Source organism: Puma concolor, chromosome A1 (genome assembly GCF_028749965.1).
Source record: "Puma concolor isolate L17-30 chromosome A1, mPumCon1.1.hap2, whole genome shotgun sequence".
NCBI classification, from domain to species: Eukaryota; Metazoa; Chordata; class Mammalia; order Carnivora; family Felidae; genus Puma; species Puma concolor.
In genome coordinates, this window is record NC_141667.1 from 68,100,804 (window position 1) to 68,111,593 (window position 10,790).

The following is a 10,790-nucleotide window of genomic DNA, read 5'->3' on the forward strand; positions in this document are numbered from 1 at the left end:
TGAGCATGGAATGTCTTTCCATTTCTTTCTTTTTTTTAATTTATACTATTTATTCAATATTTGAAAAAATAAAACATACAGGTATGTTATTTTGTTATATTTAAAAGCTCAATGAATATGATTGAACTGGAAAAATCATTATTTGTGGTTATTGTTCCAGTCATTTATCCTTCTTTCCCCCTCCTTCTCTCTCCTCTTCCTCCTTTTTTTTTATGTATTTCTTTTTATTTTATTTTAATTTAATTTAATTTTATTTTTTTCTAAAATTTACATCCAAATTAGTTAGCATATAGTGCAACACTGATTTCAGGAATAGATTCCTTAGTGCCCCTTACCCATTTAGCCCAACCCCCCCTCTCACAACCCCTCCAATAACCTTCTGTTTGTTCTCCATATTTATGAGTCTCTTCTGTTTTGTCCCCCTCCCTGTTTTTATATTATTTTTGTTTCCCTTCCCTTATGTTCATCTGTTTTGTCTCTTAAATTCCTCAGATGAATGAAGTCATATGATATTTGTCTTTCTCTGACTAATTTCACTTAGCATAGTACTCTCCAGTTCCATCCACGTAGTTGCAAATGGCAAGATTTCATTCTTTTTGATTGCTGAGTAATACTCCACTGTTTATATATGCCACATCTTTATCCATTCATCCATCGATGGACATTAGGGCTCTTTCCATACTTTGGCTATCATTGATAGTGCTGCTATAAACATTGGGGTGCATGTGTCCCTTTGAAACAGCACACCTGTATCCCTTGGATAAATGCCGAGTAGTGCAATTGCTGGGTCGTAGGGTAGTTATATTTTTAGTTCTTTTGAGGAACCTCCATACTGTTTTCCAGAGTGGCTGCACCAGCTTGCATTCCCATGTCTTTCCATTTCTTTGTGTCGTCTTCAATTTCTTTCATCAGTGTTTTATAGTTTTCAGTACAGGTCTTTCACCTCTTTGGATAGGTTTATTCCTAGATGTCTTGTTATTTTTGATTCAATATAAATGGTATTGTTTTCTTAATTTCCCTTTCTGCTGCTTCATTATTGGTGTATAGAAATGCAACAGATTTCTGAAGATTGATTTTGAGCAGAGAACTTCATTAGTATGATAGAAGTTTAAATAAAAACAAAATAACAAAAAACGAAGTTTTGGCCAATGCACTTGGGAGTGAAATGTTAAATGCTTTCTCTCTGAGATGAGGAACAAGACAGGGAGAGCAGCCCTAGGATGATGCAGTGTTCTATTTTTTGACCTGGATAATAAATTTGTGTGTTTACAATAACACATTAAGTTCTTCATTTTATGTTTTATATATAATCTAGAATATATGTTATAGGAAAAAAAACAAAGAAATACTTGGAGATGAACAAAAGGCTGATTTAAGACTGTCACTAAAGGTCAGGAACTCTGTAGGTCCTAATTTCCCTCCCATTATGATTAATTTCCAACCAATTAACATTTATTGGGCCTATAAGACATTGTACAAACTGGCAACATGCATTATTAACCTTAAAGATGTTTGCAGCCTATCATCTAGTAACTCCATTATCTATGAACTCATCTTAAGGGAAATGGACAAGATAAAGAGAAAAAGAAATCCATAATGTGCTAAGATGTTCACTGCACACATGAAAATAAAATGGAAAATGACTAAATAACTACAGGGAACAGTTAAGAAAAAGGATTCTTACAATGGGATTATTATGCAGTCAATAAAAATACAATTTACAAAATAGTCTAAGAAATGCAAATAACCTAATTTTTTAAAACTGGAAATATATACACACATACATTTGTACTATGACTAAACGGGGGGTGGGGTGGGAATGTCATAGGCACAGAAAAGAAGACAAAATGAGAAGGAGGGAGAGAGGGGTTGGGGGAGACAAAAACTATACTGGTTTTCTTTATATGATGAGCTTATGGATGTTATCTTTACTTTTTAGTTTACTTCCTGAATTTCCTTTAATGACTATATAAAGCTTTAATAATTTGGTACACAAGAACTGAAGAAAATAATCACAAACCTAATGTATCCTATTTTTTAATTACTTCAAAATGTAACTAAAATTTCAATTTTAATCTCAGTATGATATTAATCAGGTAAATTATTTTCTAACAGTTAAACTGTGTAAGCCTATAATTTGCTATTTATAATAATTTCTAATTATAACTAGTGTTTTAAATCATATAACCTTAAAAATTAGATAGTCACAGATATATCATGTCCAATTTTCTGGCCATAATTCTAAACCAGTTTGCTCCTTGACAGCTAAAAAAGAAAATGATCTATTAACAGGCTTCAATCAGTGATTTCCATAAGAACAAAATAACTGTTAATCTCTGAATAAAAGATGGTCACGGCTCCTCATTTTCAACTTCAGTTTTGCCAATCCACTGGTATTTTCTGACCAGTTGTGAGGTATGTCTCAAGTAATTTGTTATCAATCATAAAATATAAATGTTTAATGCTTATCATTAGAAATAATAATAAATTGAAGCAAACGTAAGGTTAACCCTGTATCACTTAACATAGTTTGCATTCCAGCATACTTTAATGAGAAGAAAAGAACACAGTAGATATAAATCTTTCATTTGGGAATTCCATATTTACTTTTTCAATATTTACTGAGCATCTATTAGAGGCCAGACACTAAAGGCACTGCACAAACAACAGAAACAGACTTGAAATCTGTTAGGGTTAAATATAACTGTCATTTTACAATTTAAGCTTTGAACTACCCAATCTTACTTTTCACTCTTTCCCAGAACAAACTTTTCTTCTCTAGTTCTCTGAATTTCTTTTAAAACACTTTAGGCTTCCTTGCTACCAAACCTCTGCTCCAGCTGCTCCTGAGCCTAAGTGCTTTTTGTTCATTCACCAGCATCTATAGAATGCTCACTACATGCTACTACAGTACTACAAGTACTGTACTTGGCATGAGAGAAGGAAAAAGCCTTTTCTACCCTATCCATTCTTTGAAGTCCAGGTCAAGTCCTGCCTCTTTCTCAGAGAATTTACTCATTATCCTTTCCAGACTCTGAATGTTGTAACTATTACTATTCAACACAGTGGCTTCCAATCTTTGATATAAGAAACACTTTTAGTATTAAAAGGTTTCATAAATCTCATTCTCACTCCTTAGGTGATACCTGGTGCCAGGGCCCTAAATACCACCTATACACTGATAATTTCTACCTCTTCCTTAAACTCCTCATATATATGCCTATTCAATGTATCCACTTGAATACTATCTGATAGGTATCTCAAACATAGCCACATTCAAAACAAAATTGATTTACATCTCCAAACCTACCCCTACCCCTGCCCCATAGCCCCCATCTCAGTAAAATGTGCCACCTTTCCCCAGTTGGTCATGTTGAAAAACTTGGGAGTCATCCTTTACTTCTCTTTCCCTCATACTCCACATCTAATCCATCAGTAAATCCTAAATACTCTACTTTTTAAAAAAATTTTATTTGAGAGAGAGTATGCACATGTGTAAGCAGGGGAGAGGGGCAGAGGGGGGTGAGAGAATTCCAAACAGGCTCCATGCTCAGCAAGGAACCTGACATGGGGCTCGAAACCATGACACTAGGATCACGACTTGAGCTGAAATCTAGAGTCAGACACCAACTAAATGAACCACCCAGCCCCCCTAATTACTCCGCTTTCTAAATGTATCACAAATCTGAACATTTCTTTGCTCCTCTACCATTAAAGGGGCTGCTTCTCCAAGCAGCGTATTTCCAACCTAAATTATTTTCCTAACTGGTTTTCCTGCTTCCATTTTTGCCTCATACAATCAATTTTCACCATGTAGTCAGAGTAATCCTCCAAAATAACAAGTCAAATCTGGATATTCCCATGCTTAAACCCTTCAATGATTACCATTTCACCCAGAGTAAAATCCAGTCTTTCCATGACCTTCAATGCCCTACCTGATCTAGCCTCTGCCTGTCCTACCACTCTCCCCTTCACTGGCTCTATTCCAGCCACACTGCTGGAATGTTGTTCTTCCAATACGCCAAACACATTTCCATTCAGAAGGTGCTTGCTGCTCCCTCTAAACATTTTCCCTCAGTTAGCTCCAAGGCTTACTCCATCACTTCCTTCAGGTCTCTTAGCTCAAAGGCTTCTCAAAAAGCCCTTCTCTCACCAACCTATCTAAGGTAGCATCCTGTTACTCTTTAAAAAAATTTTTAATGTTTATTTATTTTTGAGAGAGAGAGAGAGAGAGAGAGAGCGCACACGTGAGAGCAAGCACGGGGGACGCTCAGAGAGAGAGGGAGACACAGAATCTGAAGTAGGCCCCCAGCTCTGAGCTGTCAGCCTAGAGCCTGAGGCAGGGCTGGAACCCAAGAACCATGAGATCACGACCTAAGCTAAAGTCGGACACTTAACTGACTGAGATACCCAGGCGCCCCCTGTTACTCTATTATCCACTGAAACTTCTTTATTTATGTCAAAGCCTATTAACTACCTCATGTGTCTGTGTGTTCACATGGATAATGTTTATTAACTGCATCCCTAACATTCACACTCAGAGAGAACACAGGTTAGGTTTTGTTCACCATTGTTACTACATTACATGCACATAGCAGACTTTCCAAAATATTTATTGGATGAATGATAGTTACTGCTTTTAGTTTTGTTGAGAAAATAATGAAAAAACACTACTAGAATTTAGTAAGGCTTTCAAATGATTTTACACACTATTAATCACAAGAGCATTATATACCTGCTTTGGTGGTAGAAGGAGTACAATGCACGTAATTCCAGATTCAGTAACAACTAAGGGATAGGGCCTTCTTATAATTCTCTGTCTCTTCCCACATCCTTCCTTCCTATATCATTCACTGATTCTTTCCATAAACAGTTATTGTATACCTCTAAGTCAGAATATTCTAGACATTAAGAATACAAAAATAATTAACACAAGGTAATGCATGAGACATAGAAAAACAATACTTATAGAATATGACATACAATAGAGATACAAATATAGATTAAAAAATTATAGCACAACAGGGGAAATAATCAACTTTGGGGGGTTGTTTAGGGAAGGTTTTAGTAGTGATGATACTCAACAAATACTTGCAAAAAGTATTCTCCAATTTACTTTATATGTGAAATGAGGGTTTTAAGTCTGACAGTGCTCCAGTAATGTGCTGCCATGTGCTAGCCTGAGAATGAAACCAAAACAAGAGGAATGACAGAGCAGAATAAATCACAGAGAAACTGAGCCAAGTCCTTGATGGTTTCAGGCAGGATAAAGCCTTAGATAAAGTTAATTACAAGATCTAATCATTCCCTTTATTGTTTAAGCAGTTTGAATGTGATTTTCTGTCACTTGCAATATAAGAATACAGATGAATGTTTACCAATTCTTTCAAAAAGCAAAGTATATTTCAAGGTATAAGGCCACTATTGGCATATATGAAGGGATGAATCCTGTTTTGTGGGCAACATCACAGGACTTCTAGTATATCTGATCTCTACCCACTAATTGTCAAAAGGAGTTCAAAATCATTGTGACAACCAAAAATGTCCCCATGTATTTCCAAATGCTTCCCACCCCCAAGGGGAAATACAAACCTATTTCCTAAGAGTTCTATATGTACCCATTTCTCACAGTGGTTCCACCATCTATGCATAAATGTACTTAACATCAACCTTAGAATAACTGGGATATACCACTCAAATACCTTAATTTTACATAATCAGATTTTAATCAGTTATTTATGACTATCCTACATATAGCTTATATCAACCCTTGCAGTGCTATAAGTTTGCTCCTACTATCAGAAAATTCTTTTTTATTTAAACTTACTTCTCCATAAAATACTATCAAGATATGTCACCGATCTTGTTGGTTACCTTCCTAACTTCCTCTTAGACTGAAATGCCAGATAATGTATTTTCCAGCCCCCTTGCAAGTAGGGTCTAAACGTGCCAAGATGACATCTGACATAGGGTTTCTGTGAAAGGTTTACTTGCCTAATCAAGAGAGGACAAACTTCCTCCTATCTTTGGTGGCTGTGTGAGAATGTGATGTGTGGAACAGCAAGAGCAATGTACAACAATGAGAGGACAAGGGCACAATGAGCACAAAGATGAGCACGCTAAGGATAAAAATGAAAACTACCTGGATCCTGGATATAACATCACTGTACAGCTACAGTGACTAACCAGGAATCCTCCCACTCTGGGCTTTTTATGTGAAATACTGTTTACTATTGGTTGGGTATTATGTAACCTGAGGCCAAACTAATACAAGATATATTTAAGATATGACAGATGCTGAAAGTGGGAGAAGAACCAAGGTTAGAGTGGGTTGCTGGGAGAAAGGTGTTTAGAAGAGAGAAATTAGAAGGAAGAGAAATACATATACACACATGCACACGTAAACACACTAGGTGAGGATAGGTACATGAAAATCAAACTCCATTTGATTCCAACTGGTTTGAGTTAAGCTTACAGTAGTACATTAAGAGAAATATAGCAAGCAATGTAGGTGAGAAGTCAAGTTGCAGAACTGGGAAACATTCCACACAAAAATGATTTGTGTCATTAAAAATAGGATGGGGCACCTGGGTGGCTCAGTTGGTCAAGCGTCCGACTTCAGCTCAGGTCATGATCTCACTGCTCGAGAGTTCGAGCCCAGCATTGGCCTCTGTGCTAACAGCTCAGAGACTGGAGCCGGCTTCGGATTCTGCGTCTGTCTCTTTCTCTGCCCCTCCCCTGCTTATGCTCTGTCTCTTTCTCTCTCTCTCTCTCTCAAAAATAAATAAACATTAAAAAAAAAAAGGTTTCAAAAACAGGATATAACCACCAAGAAAACACAGTGAAAAGCACAAAGACCCCTGAGTACACTGGTTATCTCTCCCTCATTTTAGATAAGGTTCATCCATGAGTTAGGCCAATTAGAATAATTCCACCCCTCTTGACAAAGACATTGTGACAGACTTGGCAGCATGATCCTTCTAATTTGTTCAATCAGAACAGAGCTTAGGACTTTTGGGAAAAGGCTAGTCGAAAAGAGAATCCTTCTCTTTACCTTTGGAAATAAATAAAGAAGGCTATCACATGAACATTGCTGATAGCCATTTATTTATTTTTTACTAGGAGGGAAGCCAGTCTGAGCATAAAGCCCAAACAGTAGGACAAAATTGAGATAATAGCAGAAAAATGGAGTTTCAGCCCCAATGACATAAGCCCATGAACAAACTGCTCTTGAAGCCAATTCTATCTATGCACTTGCCAATCACATGAGCCAATACACTCTTTTTTGCTTTTAAATCCAGTTTGCATCATAATATAAGAATCACTATGTTTTGGGGGAAGAACAACGCAGGAATGTGAAAAAAAACTTTCAGATATCTAAAAGAATCAGGACATACAATGCAGAAGAACCAAGAAATCAGATAATCTTATTCCTATGGTGTATATGGTTTTAGGAAACCAAGGATGACTGAAGGAAAGCCAATAGATGCGGTGATTAGGAGGTCATAGGGGACTTTTAAAATAGCAATTTCAGGGGCGCCTGGGTGGCGCAGTCGGTTAAGCGTCCGACTTCAGCCAGGTCACGATCTCACGGTCCGTGAGTTGGAGCCCCGCGTCGGGCTCTGGGCTGATGGCTCAGAGCCTGGAGCCTGTTTCCGATTCTGTGTCTCCCTCTCTCTCTGCCCCTCCCCCGTTCATGCTCTGTCTCTCTCTGTCCCAAAAATAAATAAACGTTGAAAAAAAAAAAAATTTAAAATAGCAATTTCAGTGCTGAAATGGTAAAGGAAGTTAGAGTGCAAAGGAGAATATTTTATATTTATTAGGAACTCCATAATGTACCAAACACTTGGATGGATATCTAACATGTGCTAAACTCCTTCAATTATGACTCTAAGTTTAACACTCTATTTTATAGTTAAAGAATAGAGTCTGAGTAGTAACTTGCCCACAGCCACATAGCCACTAAGTGTTTTTAACAGACTTCAAACCCAGATTCACCTCGGTCAAAAGTCAAATATTCTTGCTACTACACTAGGCTCCTGGGACTAAAGAATAAAAATACAGTGGCACAGCAGGCTCAAAATTCAGACTGGCTTTACTGAGTTACACAGCACTGTATTTGGCAGCCTTGAGAAAGATATAAGCATGTACATAGGCTAGAGAGGGAGAGACTGAAGAAGGAATGATAATGGACAGTTCTACAGAAAGAAGGATGGGGAGGGATGATTGTGGACACATCAGGAGGGGAGAATATTTCCTTTTGTGAGATAGGAGTAAATAAGGAAATAATACAGAGGATAGAAAAGAATATACCTCAGACAGTTGAGATTTTTCTCAAGAAAGGAAGGTATCAAGTTATTTGCTATAAAAACCTTCCGGAAATGAGACAGAAAGGTACACGACCAGCACTTAAAACCCAGGAGAGAACAGGGCACCAACTTGTATGGAAATGAACCTATATCCTCATACAACGGTCTCTTGCATCCTTTGGGATGTCAGGAATCAAACCGAAAGAGCTAGTGATAATGCTTACTCTGGACTGGGCACTAGAAAGGTAAACCTACAGAAAATAAGGCATTCTAGGGCATCCGTGAGAGCTTAGTAAAAACTGATGACAGTGAGATCCTGGTTATGTAGGGAGGCAAATGAAATCAGCAGTAGGCTAATGGGTTGGATGAATAGAGAGACAAAGAGGGGCTCATAAAGACAGTGTGAGAGACAGAAAACAGGTACCATAAGAGTGGAAGAGTGAGAGATTTTAATGACAGTCTGTGATCAGAGATGTGTTTTGACACAACCCTTCGAATTATTTTGCCAGAGGCAGAGAGGCACTGACTGGAGTTAGTCCTACTATCTCTTCAGCCAGAAGCACAGAATTGAGACATAACCCCCTTTAAAAACATGCAGTCCTTAGTTGTAGAAAAATGAAGGCCTAAAACAAACAAATGAATGAACTAGCCCATACAGGAATCAAACATAAAAATATCTCCTCTTTTTTTGAACTAAACAATTCTATCTCCAAATTTAGGAAATTAAAAAAATAAAAATAAAAATAAATTAATTTAAAAGGAAATTCATTAAGGTCAGAGTCTACAGCAAAGGGAAAAACAGATTATGTGTCATGAGGCAGAATGAAAAGTAAACAAATCTGTCAGGCCAATTATATAACCCACATATTGAAGACTGTTAGTATAGACTTCCAATAGGGCAAGGATAGTTTGTGCTTTCATAACCTGGGAGAGCACCTAGCATAGTTTCAACAAACGATATTATGCAATTTAATGTTAATAAAAAAGGTCCACCTATTTGTAATCTCAAAGGAGAAGCTATCATTTACATCTATAATCTCAGTTTTACAATTTGGGGGCTCTTGAGAAATTACCCAATTAGTTCTCCGTATGGAAGTAAATTAAGAAGGCTATCACATGAATACTGCTGATAGCCATCTTGTTTTGCTAGGAGGGAAGCCACTTTGAGCAGGAAGCCCAAACAGAAGGACAGAGCTGAGATAACAGCAAAAAGATGGAAAATATGGGAGAAACAGCCATGGCAACTTCCTCCACTACTACTTCAATCCTGTGGTTTGCACTTATAAACTCTGGCAAGGTACCAGGTTATTCAGGACAGTTTCTTACACCATTAATTCTGAGTACCCTTGCCCCAGTAATAAAGAAAGAACTGAGACTGGCACAGCCTGAATTTTGCAAAAAATAATCAGGTCTTACAGGGACTGTTAAGTAGTAACAACAATTGAGAATCCAAGAAATTTGAGAAGTTTTTAGTTTAAAAAGCTTTTCTCCATTTTAGCCCTTTCTAAATAAAACAAAGGGCTTGTACAATACGGTATTCTAAAGCTTCACTGGGCAATTTAAGCGAACATTGGATAAAAGAATAAATCACTTAACCTTTCTTGTGCCATTACATATCTTACATTCACAAAGCCTTCCTTTTAAAAACGAACACTTCCCAATTCTTTCACTAGACCTAGAAAACTTAAGCCTCTGCCTCAAAAGTTAGGAGACCAAAGATTTGGAGATTAATTTCCATGAACAATCATTTGCATCACAGGCACCATTCTCTCCTTTGCAGTTCAATGGGCCAAGGAATCCAACTCTTCAAACCACCTCTCCTGGGGACTGGACTCCCTCATCAAGGTGAAGCTTTTTCTTTGTAACTCTCTCTATATGAGAGGCTACCGGGTAATCTTCCCAGACAGTTAAACTTTTAAAGGAAGCCAAGAGGGTCGAAACCAGGAAGATGGGGAGGCGACTAAAATAGGAGGGGCGACGACCCACCCACCTAACGCGAAAGAGAGACCGCTTGGACGCGAGAAGCTTCACCAGGAGTCGGGAAAGATGCGAAGGGCGGCAGGCGTCGCGACCCCCACCCACTGTGTGAGAATGGAGGGCTTGCAAAGCCAGGGGCCAACTGGAGGCCTGAAACAGGGCGCGGGGCGGGGAGAGGGTGGGACGTGGAGACAAGAGAACGGCAGACTCGGGCCGAGCACCGCTAGGGTCTGGAGCAACGGTGGGGCAAAGACGCCAATGCTTACGCTTCACTCACCTGCCAGACGTTCGCCCCGCGGCCAGAAGTACGGACGCCGCCTGGGCGCTTCCTCTCCTGCGGGACACGGCCGCCGCCGGAGCTCCAGGACCCGAGGGTAGAGGGTGGTGCAGAAGCAGGCAAAACGGCGACCGGACCCGAGCCCAGACAGGCGTACATAGGGGGCGCCGGGGGGCCGGGAAGGCAACTGTGCTTCACCTTCCTCACCAGTAACCAACAACACTTCC

General features: G+C 38.7%; 1 protein-coding gene across 10 annotated transcripts in view; it reads right to left on the minus strand.

Moving 5' to 3' along the window:
* Positions 1 to 10,722, minus strand: part of APC (APC regulator of Wnt signaling pathway) — a 148,238-nt gene extending 137,516 nt beyond the window's left edge. For 6 of the 10 annotated variants that reach the window (XM_086683348.1, XM_086683170.1, XM_025923456.2 and 3 more), the window contains exon 1: positions 10,564 to 10,722. In XM_086683348.1, the coding sequence (XP_086539474.1) occupies positions 10,564 to 10,722 (159 nt within the window). The remainder of the gene's footprint in view (positions 1 to 10,563) is intronic. The other 4 variants (XM_086683340.1, XM_086683288.1, XM_086683032.1 and 1 more) reach the window with 1 other exon arrangement.
* Positions 10,723 to 10,790: the final 68 nt, after the last annotated feature.